Raw genomic sequence first — 17,021 nt, 5'->3', positions numbered from 1 at the left:
AGTATATATATATATATATATATATATATGCAGAAGAAATACAGTATGTCTCAATAAGTAGAGATTTATTTTATGGCAGTATTGTTTCATAGTTTACGTGTAATCATTTGAAATGGTCTTGGACTCCAGTAGACTGGTAGAGGAATGCTGCAACGCCATGTCTAAAATTGGTGTCTGCTTGCGTGCAACATGACCATTGGCTTAGATACTGTACTTGTGCGTACTTGACCGTGTGATTGTAGCCGCATCCTGTTGATCCGTACTGGCTCTGTTTGTAAGGAACAGTGTTTTGTGTATCCCCTCTGTGAACAGCTATATTTAATGCTGCAGTTGCTATACGCAGGGATGTGTTAATTTGAAATCAAATTAAAATTGTGTTAGCATCATACCTCCCATGTTTCTCACCATTCTTATTTATAGCTTGAACATGGCAACAATCCGAAACTTAAATATACTACTGTGCATGTGTCTGTGTTCCTCGATTCTCCAAGACACTGGCATAGAGTGTCTTGGCCTTCAGATCTTACGGTGCAAAAAATAAACTAGCCTGGTAGCTATTGATGAATTGTAATGTCACCACACAGGAGCACGTCTGATAGAATAAATCCATGGCCGACAGCGTGGGAGGACATCGGCATAGACACGTGCTTACAGCTAGATCCAGAACGCAAAACACAGCTGTCTCTCTCCACTGCCCCAACACTACACCACCCCCTCCCCTCCCCCTCCCCTCCGCTCCCCTCCGCTCCCCTCCCCTCCATACTGTACACGGTGTTCTCCGCGAGCCACAGATGACACAGGCCCACAACCCCCCACAGCCCCCACGCCACCACCCCCACCCCCATCCACATCCCATTCCCCCTCCATCCCCAAAAAACTATGACTTTTCTCACCACAAAGGTCAAACTAGCAGTGATCAGCTTTCTCCAGTGGCTACAATGAGATGGCATTTACCCTCGGGGGCACCCCGTCACCAACATCTATTTTGGTTTGTGCTTGTTTTCCCTCAGCTTCTGTACGAAGAGTGGGCGAGCTACAGTGTCTTCTACAAATACCAGCCCATTGGCCTGGTCAGGTGAGCCCCAGCAGGTCAAAGGCAACTTTAGATATCGAGGCAAGACCCTGACAAAAAAGTTCTGACCAGTCTTCATTTGGTACACTCCGCAGGAAGTACTTTGGCGAGAAGATTGGCCTGTATTTCGCGTGGCTGGGAGTCTACACCCAGATGCTCATCCCGGCCTCGCTCGTCGGGGTCATTGTGTTTCTGTACGGATGTGTGACGGTGGACGACGACATTCCCAGGTCAGGCTGATTTGTGAAGAGCCCAAACTGTAAAGGGCGGCGTGCCTCAAATGGCTGTGGCCCCGCGATTATTCTTAGTTGTAACACAACTTCAAATATTATGACATCTGCATGACATTCCTTTGATACACTATCTCCCCTCCTGAGAATAGAATGTTTAACAATGGATGGGCCTTAGAAACCAGCAAAATGTTGCCCAAGCTGTAGTCCTAAAAAAAGGTTATCCCTTTAGACATACAGTACGGATCCACAAAAGGCCCATTTTTACGGCATGCCATTCCATGACATTGTGATTATCACACCTCTACCTCTCGCGCCATCTGGCCCACGAGTGATCTCCAGTCATCCGCACTTCCTTAGTGCATCAATAAGTCAGCCTATTAAAGTATTAATGGGGCTGAGGGCAGTGCAGTCTGCTGCGGCGCTCGAGCTGGACTGGTCTTCAGCCGTGTGAGAAGGAAGCCGGCTGACACCGAAGAGGGATGAGAGACAAGGTGATGTGCGAAACAGAACATCTGGCCCACAGTAGACGGTTCCTCTCTGGCTCTCGTTGATGGCAGGATATTATGACATGGATAGTTTGGGGCCATTTGGAACACTGTCAGACTGTAAGCACCTCGCCGGTAAGCCCAGCGGTCTGACTGCTGTGAGTTAGCGCTTGTTGTGCTGCAGACAGAATGCGTGAACTAGTCAGTGGATCAATCCGTTTGTTGATCAAAACTTAAAGTGTAAACAGTGTTATAAACAGTGGATAAGATGAGAGTCAGTCATGGCCATGGCGTTCGCAAGCCTTCATCTTTTATCTCCTCAGTCACCCCTCTGCCCTTTACAACAGCACGCTACGTTTATGTAACGTTTTTCTACAGTGAAGGTAGGAACCTCACCACCGGCACCCCGGTGGGAGACCATTACGTTTACCATTCCATGCTATATCTGTCCACTGAACACATGCTGAACTGACCTACTGGCAACATCTCATCTCATGAAGTTATTGTAGGCTATTATGGAAGCTAAGTCCTTCTGAACCGCTGAGCATGTGTCTCCACCAGGGGGTTGGTGGCTGGTTGAGTGACGGTAGGGTTACAGCAAGTGCTAAGTGTGTGTGTGTTTGTGTATTGGCAGCATGGAGATCTGTGATGACAGGGAGAACATCATCATGTGCCCCATGTGTGACCGCGTGTGCAGCTACTGGAACCTGAGCACGGCCTGCAGCACGGCGCGGGCCAGCCACCTGTTCGACAACCCCGCCACCGTCTTCTTCTCCATCTTCATGGCCCTGTGGGGTGAGCTCTCCTCACACACACACACACACACACACACACACACACACACACACACTACACACACACTACACACACACAGCCTGCAGCACGGCGCGGGCCAGCCACCTGTTCGACAACCCCGCCACCGTCTTCTTCTCCATCTTCATGGCCCTGTGGGGTGAGCTCTCCACACACACACACACACACACACACACACACACACACGCACACACACACACTACACACACACAGCCTGCAGCACCGCACGGGCCAGCCACCTGTTCGACAACCCCGCCACCGTCTTCTTCTCCATCTTCATGGCCCTGTGGGGTGAGCTCTCCTCACACACACACACACACACACACACACACATGCACACACACACACACACACACACACACACACACACACACACACATACACTACACAGTCGTACTCTTACTCACCCTATAGACACAACCTCACATTCAAACAACCTGTTAACAGATATGTTAGACTCCTGGTCTCGACAGCATTTTATTGTTTGTACTTTAGCTCCAATCTTACCAGTCTTGGTGAAATTCTGCGTGCAATATCTGTGTGGATTCAGTTCTGCTAACATAGTTCTGCTCTAATCTGACATAAGAGCTGTGTTGCCATACTCGCTACATAGAAATAGTTGACAGTGAGGTCTGTGAGTTTGTGTTCTCCAACCTTCTGTTTGCCTTTTTGGCCACATGTAGCAGGAACGTGCTTGTGGTTTAGCGTGGTCCTTGTTCGAACCTTTCCTGCCTCGTGTCTGACACATCTTCCTGGCTGCGCTGCCGAGGTCCTGGCTAGTCTCTCCCGCTGGAGACGAGGGACTTGCTCCTTCCCCTCAGGAGGGAAAAAAAGCAGCTTCTTGGGCCGGCGTGCCTGGGCTCTGCTCAGTCTCATAGAGCCGAGACTGAAGGCAGGAAGCAATTGACTTAAGCACTGGTCCAGGGCATAAGTTCAGCAATAAGATTTAGATGTGCTTTATCATGGCCAGAGTGTATGAGTGTGTGTGTGTGTGTGTGTGTGTGTGTGTGTGTGTGTGTGTGTGTGTGTGTGTGAATGAGTGTGTTTTCTGACTCAAGCAGTGACCGAAACAAATATGACACAGCTCCAACAGCTCCAACTCCCAAGTTATGTAACTTACAATGACTGAGGTTCCTTCCAACCAGACACTGTTTATGGACACGCCAGTCAGAGATTAGAAACTGCTTTACATTCATTTCTGTAGAGTTTGGCACCGAGACGTCTAGAAGACTAACTACTGGATGCGTCTCCTAGTACTTGGTTGTGCATTGCAGGTTCTTTCGTCTCATTACCATCTCTGTCACTTTTGTGTGAAACGTGAAGCTAATTTAGTCGCGTTCCTTTCTCAGTTGACCATTGATCAAGATTATAATTAACGTGAATAATTGAGTCTCCTTTTAATTCTAATTTTAGCACCTTTTCCCCGTATGTAATCTTCCTGTGGAATTGAAACTGTCTCCAGGATCGTTCATTTTCCTCTCCTTGCATGAAATAGATAACCATATTAATCAAGTACAAGCAAGCAAAAACAAGTTCAGATTCTTCCTCTATACCTGTAGGAATCTCTAGAGTTCAGGGCTTTCAGGGTTAAATGTTTACTACACATGCAGTAACATAAAGTCTTCATGATATCTGAATGGTGTAAACATGTATGGATATCACACATTTACCTTTCTGTTCATATTGGGTCATATCACATTTAGCCTACCTCTATCCGGCTGTTAAGTCCGATGTCACAGGTCCAACAGCTATTTCGTCAAAAAAAAAAAAAAAAACACAACCAGTCGATTTTTGCGATTTGTAAACCTTGTCAACGTCACCTTTGTTTTAGTAAAAAGTAAAACAAAATTGCTTAACTTTAAACAGACAGAGTAATTAGCCTATTGTAGTTGGTGCAGTCAAATTATACCATCAAGGTTAACATCCAGGCCTCCGCGAAAAAAAGAATTGTATTAGATTGAGGCAACAAGTGAGTAGTGAGATGCCACATTTCTTAAAGGCTACTCTGCTACACTGAATTGTGGAATAAAAACAGTTTAGTTTGCTGTCTATGGAGAAAAACGAGCGGCTCTGATAGCCTCATCGCATCATCACTTAATAACCGAATGTTCTTACTGGGTCATGTGTTAACCAATAGCGCGTTGTATCAACTCCTTGCTTGTTGTGCTCATGATATGATGTGATACTGGCCAATACTTTGCACTGTTTCATTTGGCAGTTGTCATAGCGTGCTGTGATAACTTTATATCATGTGGAATTGCACCAATAGGAGATTTGTCAGCATGACATAATGACATTAATGACGGCTTACGTTTGCTGTTGGACTTGCATATGTGTTCTGCTCTCTCACTGCCCTGAGGTCGCGTGTCTGAAAGTGAAGTGTGTGTCATGCCGTCTGCCCTGAGGCCATGTGTGTGAAAGTAAAGTGTGTGTGCCCTGAGGTGGTGTGTGTGTGAAAGTAAAGTGTGTGTCATGCCATCTGTGCAGCCGCCATGTTTATGGAGCACTGGAAGAGAAGGCAGATGCGCCTCAACTACGAGTGGGATCTGACAGGCTACGAGGATGAAGAGGTAAGCTGAAACTGGACTCTAGTCCGTCCAGTCCTGTGTGTGTTGTGTTTGGTCACTGCAGTCCATGTGGTCTGTCTTGAACATAGTCTTTTAGGAGATATTTAAGGGGAAAGTTGGGCTTTTAGGAGATGTTGTACAAAGGTCACATTAATTGTGTAATGTCATTTTAGACCCTGGCAGAGTAACAGTTGCAGACTTCCAATAAAAAAAATTGTAGTCATTTGGGGGTTGATCATTTAGATGTCTCGTTGAACTCATATTTTCCCATCTTCTTTGGCTTTGTAGGAAGCGCTAAAGGTTTGGAACATTTTGTTTAATGAAATACTCTCTTCTCCTCTCTACTCCATGTTCTTGTGATATTGTGCGCCGCTTCCCTGTCCTGTTTTTCCCCGATAGCACAGAACATGATGCGCCGCTCTTAAGATGTTCCCACTGCACTGCCCACCCGTAATGGCCCGTCTCACCCCTTCCTCTAATGCACCTCTCTGGCCCCAGCTCTCAGCTGAGACACACTCACAACGCCTTGTGCACTCTCTATATTTATGTGCTCTTTCGTATCCGCCAGCCTCCTGTCTCTCCACCGGGCTATTTAACGCATCAAATGCTAAAGCACATATCTGTTTGACAAATGGCACACAAACCTAACCTCACGCACAGACACCTGGCTAGTTCACAGTGAAGTGAATGCACTCGTTTGCACAGGATTCAAAAGGTGCTGTGTGCCGAGGTGATTGTCACTGTGAAGCACAGTGTTTTTTCTTCAAAGGTACAGCCTTTTAAGACAAGGCCATTATTGTTTTTGGGCACAGCACTTGTAAAGACATATAATTGTCCAAATGTTTTGTTTATCAATTGAATTTCATTTGTTTTATTTCTGAAAATGGCTTCATTCATATTTCATGTAGGCTCATTAAAATCCAAAGCCATTCACCATAGTATTTGTAATAAACTCAAATGAATGATTACCACTTCACCTTGGTGTTTGAACTATGATTAGCCGCGACTTCAAAAGTTGCTAGCCAGTAAACAGAAACACATCCATGGGAAAGACTGTTTGTGTGCCAAAAACAGCAGTTGGATGTGAGGGAGCCCCTTTAACGAGTGTCTTTGTCCAGCTTTATCACCAGTGACTCTCTCATCTCCGCAGGACCACCCACGAGCGGAGTACGAGTTCCGAGTCATGCAGAAGTCAAAGAGGAGGGAGCTCAAATCACAAAAGGTATGTGTCCTCCACTGGCACGCTTCTTAACTTAAACTTAAACTTATTCGTATATCTTTTTAAAGTTATTTCTGCTAGCTTATGTCAAACCCTGAGCTCGTTGTATCAAAGCCTGTATGTATTTGTGTGTGTGTTCCCACGTTTAAAAGTGTTGTTGCACTATTGTACTGTTGTTCTGTTTGTACTGTTGCTGTAATTTTTGGGGGGCTGGTTATGTTTGTGTGTGTGTCCAACCTGACTGTCAGAAGCCATCAGAGATAAGAGAGGAACCCAGAAACAAATGGAAGCAAACTGTTCAAACTGCAATGGCTGGCCTTAAACTGGTATTGTCCCCCCTGTCCCCCTCGCCCATCTCTTTCCCCGCAGCACTCAATCAGCCGTTCCAGTCACCTTAATGGACCACAGAGCTCTAAGGCACTCGTGTTGCTACAGCCAAGCAATGCTTTTTTTTTAACAAAACGCTGTCCATTCAAATGAAATGGCACTTTGGTCTCAAATGGACATGAGCTACGGTCATTAGAATGTGAATACTCTCCAACCTAAAAGCTCTCAGAGTCCTTTGAACAGTCAAATGCCATTACTGGTCTCAGTGTACGCAAATGGATTATTTCCAAGTGGGTAGAACCTCAGTTGACCTGAGGTCTCTCCATGTTGTGTGCTCAATTGAAAACTTTCTTGTTTTTTTTTTTTTCATTTTTTATACACACACTACTCTTTCCACACCCATCACTTTCTAGTGTTCTCTTCAGAAGGACAATGCACTATTCACCTCCTCCTGTTTAGCAGTGCTTTGGATGTCCAGAGAATCCCTTTTGTTTTGCCATAGGTGCTTGAGAGTGTCATGGTGCATGTTTTTGACTGTGGAATTGTGAGGCTCGTCCACTAGCATGAAGGCCGATCTCAACTGCCATTTTGAAGATGCTGACCCGTCTTTTACATTTGGTCAGGGAGCCCTCATGAATGCATCGCAATGTATCCCATAATTTGGCTGAATGTCCAACCTCATCCCTGAATTGAGTTGTACCGTATTCCGTTTGTTGAAACGTCCTTGTAATGGTTGTGTCAGCATCAGTGCATTTGCTCTCTCACGTCACCCTCGAGTGTTTGCCGATCGCTGTTCAGATGTCCTCAGCGTTAGACTAACAGTCTTTCTCCTCTTGTAGACTGAGAAAGAGAAGCTGACGTGTAGAGACAGACTCCCAGCTTACATGACCATTGTCGTCATGATGCTTTTAATGGTAAGTGAAACTGTTCTCAGCCATTGAGTCATTCTCTCCATTCTAGTTTCCAATAACAGTTTACTGTACTGACATTTATGGTTTTGGTTCTGGTTGGTACTGGACTTTCTCACCCTCTCTTCTTGTCCCCTGTGGTTACATCCTTCTCGTTCTTCCTTTCAGATTGGGGTGACATTTGCTATTGTGTTTGGAGTCATCCTGTACAGGATATCCACCAAAGCCGCACTGCACATGAGCTCCAACCCCACCACGCGCTCCAACGTCCGGCTGACGGTCAAGGCCACCGCCGCCATCATTAACCTGGTGGTCATCCTCATCCTGGATGAGGTGTACGGGGCCGTGGCTCGATGGCTCACTGTGCTCGGTCAGTCCTCCGCGGTCCTCAGCCTTAGCCATTTTCTCCACACATCTGTGCAACAAGGTGACGTAAAGCAAGTGTGACATTTGCGTGAAGGTTTGATTTCTCCTCAGAGGTGCCTAAAACAGACAAGAGCTTTGAGGAGAGACTGATCTTCAAGACCTTCATCCTCAAGTTTGTGAATGCTTTCACGCCCATCATATATATCGCCTTCTTCAGAGGCAGGTGGGTACTCTCTGTTCCAGCTCCTGTGCTCATCCTTGTGTGCTTGTTGCTCTTGTGCCTGTTTCCCAAATTAATTACTCTCTCTGTCCTCTTAGACTGGTTGGCCGCCCAGGCAGTTACGTGTACGTTTTTGAGTCATACCGAATGGAAGAGGTAAAACTGCACCCTTTTAACTTCTGTTTTGCTTCTGGAGAAGTCGCAGATGTCTTGATGAGCTAAATAGAGTGCTTCATTGATCCCCGGGAGAAAATTGTGGAAACTGTTTTTTAAAAAACTCTGATTTTCACAGTGTGACCATGGAGGATGTTTGATGGAGCTGTGCATTCAACTCAGTATTACCATGCTTGGAAAACAGCTTATTCAGAACAACCTGTTTGAAATTGGTGTCCCGTAAGTACAAACATGCACACACACACACACACACACACACACACACACACACACACACACACACACACACACACACACACACACACACACACACACACACATCCATATGGGGTGCTCTGTGTAACAGACAATTTTGCATGCAGACACAGAATGTTGTTGAATGACACATGCTTTTCATTTTGTGAAAAAGCAGAATGCACTCGGCCCAAACTCACTCACAATTCTCTGTAAAACAGCATTTAAGCATCAAAATGCATCGGGGCGTTTCAGCTTCTCGCCCATCAGTGTGTACCCATCCATCAAGGACATGAACACATCCTCAGTTAGACTGACAAGATGAGACAGAAATACACCCGTCATGTGCCAGCGTGGCGACTCTGCGTGTGAGCAGATGTTCTCTGGGTGATTGTGCTTTTCCTCGTCCCGCTGCAGCAAGCTGAAGAAGCTGATAAGGTACATCAAGTCCAAGCGCGGCTCGTTTCAGGAGGAGGAGCGGGAGAAGAAGCTCCAGCGCTACGAGACTGACCACTTCCTGGACCCGTTCGCCGGCCTCACGCCAGAGTACATGGAGATGAGTGAGTCATAACGCTGCCTGCCGGGGGCCGAGCTCTGCTGTTACCCCGGGGAGCCATCGCACTAATCATTTTTAAAACATATACTTATTTATATATTTACAACGCTGGCTTACATTGCCTCCTAGTTTCTGCATAATCAAAATGAAAATATGAGAGAATAAATGTGATTTTTTCATCATCCATTTAGGCCAGTGTGTAATGTTTGGATGTTGGGGATATACCTACTGTAGTGTAGAGAAATAATGCTCCTCACACATGGATGATATTACTGGATGTGGATGTGGTCACTTGCAGCCCGTTGAGACCCCGTGGAGACCCTGTGGTCTACTCATGTTTAACCCCTGTTCTAATTTGGGCCGTCAGCGTAGCAGAGGAACCTCACTGGCATTTGATATAACAATGTATTTAAGCTCCTGTCCGTCTGCTTTGGCTGAAGGCTATAAGGCTGTTGTAATACCATGCGGCTATTTTATTTAGTGTGGGCCTCGTGTGTAGGACGTCAACTGAGCGTGTCGTTAAAGTGGTATTTTGTTAAAGTCAAATATGTCCGTGGTGGCAACTCCAGTCTCCTCCTGTCTGAAATAGCTCAGTGGCAGCGAGCGCAGTGACATCCATGTCTGTTTGGCTTTAGCCTGTCGGATTATCCGTCGCTCGGCTCCGCGCTCCATGTTATCTCCCTGTGTGTGGAGAACAGAGATGTCACTCTCGCCGCTGAAGAGAGGTTTCCTGCGTAACCTGCAGGGACTCTGTGGTGCTCATGAACAGGTGGAGAGACACGTTCATTTGCTTCCACAACCGAGGGAATGTTTATCTTGGACGTCACACTGACAGAAAAGTGTTGGAAACTCATGCAATGGAGGTCCCCTTTCAAGTTAATCGCTGGCTGTTTCTGTTGGCCACGCCGCTGTGAGGCCCCTTGCGGACTCAGCTTTGGAACGATCCGAGTACTCATGAGAGGATTACTCTACTGTGAGAAAGTTCTCCAAAGGACACATCTGTTTTCAAAGAGAATGACAATTAATTATGGAACTGATCTAGCCGCATTAGAAGGCTCACCAAATTGCCAGCTCAAGCTGAGAGTGGCACCCTTCATCAAATACCATTTGATTGACCTGCATAGTTAAATATTAAAGGGCCCCAACCTTTCTTCTATATTGGGTGCACCCAACCTCAGGTGGCAGCGTGGTAAATGTCAAAGAGAGACAGCTCTTTGCACATGAGAGAACTGCATGATGTTTTACTGGCATAATTGCCGTGGATATTTCAACGAGGGAACTCCTTCAACATCCTATGAAGATGATCATTTGACACATTTGATAAGTGTCACATTAGCTACAGTGTGTGTCCTATAGTAGGGGTTGTATTTGACACCAGCCTTAGTCACGTCCATTGAAGAGAATCAATCAGCCAACTTTGTTTAGCAGGTGTGAGCACAGCAGACAATGGGAGGAGGAGGCTTGCATCTCGTGTCCCTGGATCTGTCCCTCAGGCCAGATGTTCTCCAAGGGTCTGGGCTTGTGTCCATGCTGCTCCACATAGTGGAACTATTGTCCCCCATCTTGGAGACGCTCGTCTTTGGTTAGCTGTTCAGCCCTGCGCCGAGGTGCTTTTCCCTACTCAGAGGATTCTAGTTGATGAAATAAACATGCACGTATATTTTGAATTCTTTATTCTTTATGAAGCAAAACAAAGTCGCTGTGGCCTGCCTCACACACACACACACACACACCTGCCCTGTCCAAGAAATTCCTCGAGGTGGGCTTCTCTTTTGATTAGCCTCCATTTGGCCTGAGCTCCGACAGCAGCCTCTGGAGGCAGGGAGAGTGTGTGGCGGCGGCGTGGAGTGTGAGCGTGAGCGTGTGTGTGGCCCAGCGCAGGGCTCAGATCCCCCCGCCCCTTCTGGAGGGACTGCAGCCCAGCAGCATCGCATTTCCCTGAGCGTGGCTTTCCCAGAGCGCACCTGTCCGTCAGGCTACAGAGCCGCCGCTCAGCGCTCGCCCGCGTGACCTTTCCTGTAATATCATAATGTGTCAGTGTCATTCGCCAGCGTTTAACAGTGTTGCTGTTGGGGGACGCGGACTGCAACACTGCTATTATTAAGATTGCAGTTGCTGGAAATATAATCCTACACTTCACCTGCCAAACATGTTCAGTTTGTTGGATCTGCTTCCCGTGATTGTTAGATGTAGTGTGTGCACAAAACACAGTCATTTCTCTACTACTCTATCTAGTATACTGGCTCGTGGTCTTAGCTTGTTTCATGTTAGCAAATTAGCACAGTTTGTACCCTGATGGCATCACCATTAAGATGGTCATCTTGTGCTTTTCACCAGAGGAGCCCTATGCCAGGGACACAAAGGTTAAACTATTCCCATGTTGAGTACAAGGTGTGTGATGGAGACATTAACAGTTTCTGTGATAATGTGGTGATTTGAATGCCACATGGCTCACATTGCTCATCACAGAGGTATTGTGAGTCTGTGCAATAGATATGCAATGAGACATGCACCAGCTATGTTCTTCAAGCCCACTCGCAAGCTCACAATTTCTCATATCACTCCCAAAATACACACAAGCTCTCTCTCTCTCTCTCTCTCTTTCTCTCTCTCTCTCACAGACACACACACACACACACACAGTGCACACACACTTCTTGCTCCGGCTTTAATTCACACCCTTGCCAAAGGCATCAGAGTGTGCGCTGTGCTGGGTGAGGGGCATGCTGGGCTGATCAGACTCTGGCACAGATTCAGCGGAGATCTCCAGCACGGGCTCAGGGCCCGATCAGCTTTCCTCTGGGTTGCATACCTGCAACCCACACACTCAGACACACACACACACACGGATGCAGAAACAGACACACACACACACACACTCAGACACACACACACACACACACACGGATGCAGAAACAAACACACACACACACACACACACAGAAACACACGTGCAGAAAAACACACACACACACACACACACACACACACACAGCTGCTGTGCTCAGGGCCCTCCCAGCCACTCCTTGCAGGACACATAAAAAGGAGTCTCCATCCACATGAGTCGGAGTGCTCCTCCTAATTCTCCTCCCAAATTCAACTCAGCTGCTTCAATAGATAAATCAGCTCATCTGTGACGTCTTCTTTTATTTGATTTGCCCAAAAGGTCACGGCGAGCGGCCGCTACTTTATGACCGGAGTATATTTAACGTTCACAAGACTGCTTAAGAGAATTGTTTTGCTGTTTCTCTGTTTTTACAAAAGCACAGTGCACATGGTGCCCCTAGACCGACACTGTAGGCCCTGACCTGCCTGCTCGCTGATGCGTAATAAGCCACGGTGCATGACTGCCCATAAGCTCCTGGATACTAGTTAACCTCACCCAAACCATCACCTAAACAACCCCCCCCCCATTCTCTCATTCTCTCTCTTTCTCTTTCTCTCTCTCTCTCTCTCTTTCTCTCTCTTTGTCTCTCTCTCTGTCTTTCTCTCTCTCATTATCTCTCTCCCTCTCTCTCTCTCTCTCTCTCTCTCTCTCTCTCTCTCTGTGAATCCAGTCATCCAGTTTGGTTTTGTCACCTTGTTTGTGGCTTCCTTCCCCCTGGCACCACTGTTCGCTCTGCTCAACAACATCATCGAGATCCGTCTGGATGCCAAGAAGTTTGTGGCTGAACTCAGGAGGCCCGTAGCAGCCAGAGCGAAGGACATCGGTGAGTGTGTCTGGCTCACTAGGGGTGGTACTGCACACTCTCTTGGATCTGCCCAGAGAAAGGCTCGCACATCTTTCCTAATTCCATTATGTCATTTGGATATAATAAAACTGTCCTGTGAAGTCACCTGCCGTGTCACAGCTCATCAGAGCCTGTTTATGGCTGCTTATTTCTGAGCAGACCGCAGACTTGAGCCTCATCTAGTCGTTATGTTGACAACATGTAATGTCATTCTTTATATTTTGTGTATCAGCATTGCAAATATTTACATATTACCTAGAATCAAAATGGATATGCCTAAATTGCTTTGGTCATATTGCTTGATGTACTCTACTTTTCATTTTCAGGGATCTGGTACAATCTTCTCAGAGGCGTGGCCAAAGTTGCAGTAATTGTGAATGTGAGTACTAAGAATTGGTGAAGCATAAGCTTGATGAGACGTGAAGCTAAGCGTGACATAATAACCAGCTCTAGGGGTGTGTGTGTGATTACTGAAAAGAGAACTTTTAGAGTTTTGTAGTGTTGATGAATGAAAATGTGACCTTGTTGTGTTGTGGTGCCTGGCCGCCTGTATCGGTCCTTTATTTTGATTCCACTCTTTGTCCAACAATAACATGGTCTCCAATTTTATGGTCTCTGTTCCCCCGAGGATTTATGTCACCACTTTGTGAGAGAGCTTGTCCAAGTTCACAGTTGGATTCTCTGGAAAGCTGTCCTCCCAGGCCCCTCCAAATCAAAGTCAACCTTACTTGGTCAGTCTCGGAGTGCAAATTCCTGCCCAGACCTGCACTTCCGAAAGCTTTGTCAGTGGGCCGTTCAGATCGTTATCTCTGCGCTTTATGGGGACATACGGACATATTTAATCAGAACAGGCGGCAGTTTATGTCGTCCGCCCTCTCCCACATCTGGGGCTATAATTAGCACGTGTGTTGCAGGACAAGATGTCACCGAGATATCTCCAGAGACAGTGGGGTATTAATAGCTTGCCCTCTTTCTCTATAAAATAGCACTTTGTTTTCACAAATAAAGTCTGAAAGCTGTAGTCAACAGTGGGATTCCTCCAGACTGACTAATGCATGGCTGCATTAGAATTTCCCTATTTTTGGAAACAGAGATTCCTCACCAGGTTTCCAGTAACTGGAATTCCTAAAGGATTCTGTGTTTTCCCGTCCCCGTCCCCCGCGGCCTTCCCTGACCCCTGCTGCCGTGGTGACCATCTCGGTTCCTCCTCCAGGCGTTCGTCATCTCCTTCACGTCCGACTTCATCCCCCGGCTGGTCTACCAGTACATGTACAGCAGCAACGGCTCCATGCACGGCTTCGTCAACCACACGCTGTCCTACTTCAACGTCTCCCACTTCCAGAACGGCACGGGGCCCATGAACCCCCTGTACCAGGGCGACCGCGTGGACATGTGCAGGTAGGCGACAGTGTGAAGACAAAGGAGTCTATATCCGCAACTGATTCCCCTGGGAATAAGGATATTAGTGTGTGTGTGATTCCTGGCAGTAGATCTGATTCAGGCCCTTGTTGTGCTAATCATCCCTCAGGTATAAGGACTACAGGGAGCCTCCATGGGCCCAGGCACCTTACGACATCTCCAAAGAGTTCTGGGCAGTGCTGGCTGCTCGACTGGCCTTCGTCATTGTCTTCCAGGTCAGTACCACCATTTTGCAATCAGTGCCTCCAGTGGGCAATCACAGCCACTTTGATCAGATGTGGACAGGTCAGTATAAGCACTCTCAGTGCTCCTACATTAGAAGGACAGGGGTCATACTGACCTCCTCACGTTTGATCAAGAGTGGCTTTTTCTGGAATGTCTGGAATGTTTTAAACTACTTAGCGGTAAATTGGCCATTAAACTTTAAATGAGCACATAATCTGTTATGTCTCTCTCTCTCTCTCTCTCTCTCTCTCGTTCTCTCTCTCTCTCTCTCTCTCTCACATGCACACACTGTCCCCTATTAGAATGTGGTGATGCTGATGAGTGACATAGTGGACTGGGTCATCCCCGACATCCCCAAAGACATCAGCGTTCAGATCCACAAGGAGAAGATCCTGCTGGTGGACCTGTTCATGAAGGAGGAGCAGGGCAAGCTGCAGGTGCTGGACAGCATGATCTCCCACGCCGGCAAAGAGAACAGCAACACCAACAACCACAGCCCAGTGGCCCGCTCCCGCTCAACCCCCCACGCACACACCAACAACTACTAGCGTCCAGCCACCTACGTGTGTGTGTGTGTGTGTGTGTGTGTGTGTGTGTGTGTTCGGTGTGTGTCTTTACCTTTGAGTGTGTGTAAGTGTGTGTGTGTGTGTGTGTGTGTGTGTAGGTGTCCTTATTCTTGCCATGACATTCCACAGTGTCCCTTACACACGCGTGGCTTAAGGGCCCGAAGTGAGGCCCAATCTCCACAGTGTGCAGGCCCATGTTTGCCAATAGCCTTTCAGCCACAGACTGCCCTGCCAGCCGGCCGGGCCTTGGGTTGCGGTCGCAGCCGTCGGCCTCGCTCAGCTGTGGCGGACCATGCGTTGCACCCAGCTGATGTGTGGGACAGGGTTTGTACATATTCACTTCTAATGCATTATACTATGTTCAGAACAGAAACGCCGACTTTTTAAACATACATTACTTTTCATCTGCTTGTAGAAGTATTTTTTAACATTTGCCTGCAGTACTCTTTATGCAGTCTGATAACACAGTTACCGATCATATACCTCCAATAATCATGGGTATGTATAAGTATAACCTTCTTACAAACCAAGTTTCATTTTTATTTAGTGAGGTTTTTATGCTCTTGAAATGGACATTTGCGACTGTTCCCGTTCAACACAGTTTGAAGTGAATGGGCACTGCACATACTGTATCAAGCAAGGAGCCTTACCAACCACTGTCTAACATCAACTCTGATTCAGCGCAGATACGGTGCAACAATGTGGAAAGACTGATGTCCTAAAGGGCTGTGATTGTAGAAGATCTGTCACAGTTTCATTCCTTAAAGTTGATTTGTTAAGGTTAAAGCTTAATCTTTTTCAAGCAGTAAACTGGGTTGTTGGGTGAGCAGCAGCAGATTCAGATTCACCATACATAGCTTAGCACTACTTTTAGCAAGGCGTACAGTCACAGATGTAAGATATACTACTGGCTGACAACTGTTAGGCTACACAAACATTTCATCATTCCAACTTGCTGTCTGTTGAGATTTTACTGATGTTTTTCCCCACATCTCTCCCCTTCTTCCCATTTTTGTCTGGCTCTCAAAGGTTTGAGATGTATTTGTGCAGACATCATTTAACTCTCCATGTGAGCATGCACTGAGAGCAACCAGTTCTTGCTAAGATTCCAGTTCTTGCTAAGATCTTGATAACAAACCATTAGAATGTCGAAATGCTAAAAGAAAAAGTGTGACTGTTTATTTTTGTGTCCAAGTTGTACTTGTCACCCTTCTCATTTCTTTTAATGGTAGATCATGACATTACTGTGTACATTATTACATTGTACCTTGTATGGAATTTATCATGAGGAATATGCTTTTAACTGTACTCATTTCCCCGTGCATTTGAGCACTTATCGGCTTCGCATTCATTAAGCTTATACAGTATATCTAACATGAGGGTACAGTAAGGTAATTAGCCGATGCTTTTGCTCAAGGCATCTTATAAGAATTGAACCAGGGTCAACAGTGTGGAGAGCATCAGTGACAAGCACAGTACCAGCAACACCATGTCATCCCTGACAGTCTGCATAAGAGTTCATGTGGCCACGGCAGCCTCTGTCATATTACAATATCGCTCATCAAGAGACAAAGTACAGTACTGTCTTTTTTCTCGTTGTTCCTTCTGTGTTTTGTTAGTGTATTTATAAGACGTGTAACTCACTGGAGCAAGAAGAGTAGTTTTGAGCTCATTATAAACCTGCCTTCTATTTCTCTGAGGTTGGGCATGAGGTAAAGCGGAGCAGTCTCAGCACTCCAGAGGAGTCACACAAAGCCCCCGACATGGTGAACTGATGCTGCTGCCCTATCACCGAGTTTTTGTACAGTCATTTTTCTAGTGCAGGATTTAGAGTATTTTGTGTGATACTTATACAGTAACATTGATCTCAGTCAAAAAAAAAAAAAGAAAGAAAAAAAAATCAAAT

The 17,021-nt window shown here is 46.4% G+C and overlaps 1 protein-coding gene across 1 annotated transcript in view; it reads left to right on the top strand.

Moving 5' to 3' along the window:
- Positions 1-15,137, top strand: part of LOC134094076 (anoctamin-1-like) — a 32,041-nt gene extending 16,904 nt beyond the window's left edge. The window contains exons 10-26 of the mRNA XM_062547460.1: positions 1,011-1,075; positions 1,168-1,302; positions 2,425-2,585; positions 5,091-5,173; positions 5,459-5,470; positions 6,321-6,392; positions 7,556-7,630; positions 7,793-7,994; positions 8,102-8,213; positions 8,309-8,366; positions 8,503-8,603; positions 9,036-9,178; positions 12,732-12,884; positions 13,232-13,284; positions 14,119-14,303; positions 14,434-14,539; positions 14,852-15,137. Of these exons, the coding sequence (XP_062403444.1) occupies positions 1,011-1,075; positions 1,168-1,302; positions 2,425-2,585; positions 5,091-5,173; positions 5,459-5,470; positions 6,321-6,392; positions 7,556-7,630; positions 7,793-7,994; positions 8,102-8,213; positions 8,309-8,366; positions 8,503-8,603; positions 9,036-9,178; positions 12,732-12,884; positions 13,232-13,284; positions 14,119-14,303; positions 14,434-14,539; positions 14,852-15,097 (1,962 nt within the window). The 3' untranslated portion in view covers positions 15,098-15,137. The remainder of the gene's footprint in view (positions 1-1,010; positions 1,076-1,167; positions 1,303-2,424; positions 2,586-5,090; positions 5,174-5,458; positions 5,471-6,320; positions 6,393-7,555; positions 7,631-7,792; positions 7,995-8,101; positions 8,214-8,308; positions 8,367-8,502; positions 8,604-9,035; positions 9,179-12,731; positions 12,885-13,231; positions 13,285-14,118; positions 14,304-14,433; positions 14,540-14,851) is intronic.
- Positions 15,138-17,021: the final 1,884 nt, after the last annotated feature.

This window comes from Sardina pilchardus, chromosome 10 (assembly GCF_963854185.1).
Source record: "Sardina pilchardus chromosome 10, fSarPil1.1, whole genome shotgun sequence".
Classification (NCBI taxonomy): domain Eukaryota; kingdom Metazoa; phylum Chordata; class Actinopteri; order Clupeiformes; family Clupeidae; genus Sardina; species Sardina pilchardus.
Note: the sequence above shows the minus strand (reverse complement) of the source record. Positions and strands in the feature narration are given on the sequence as shown.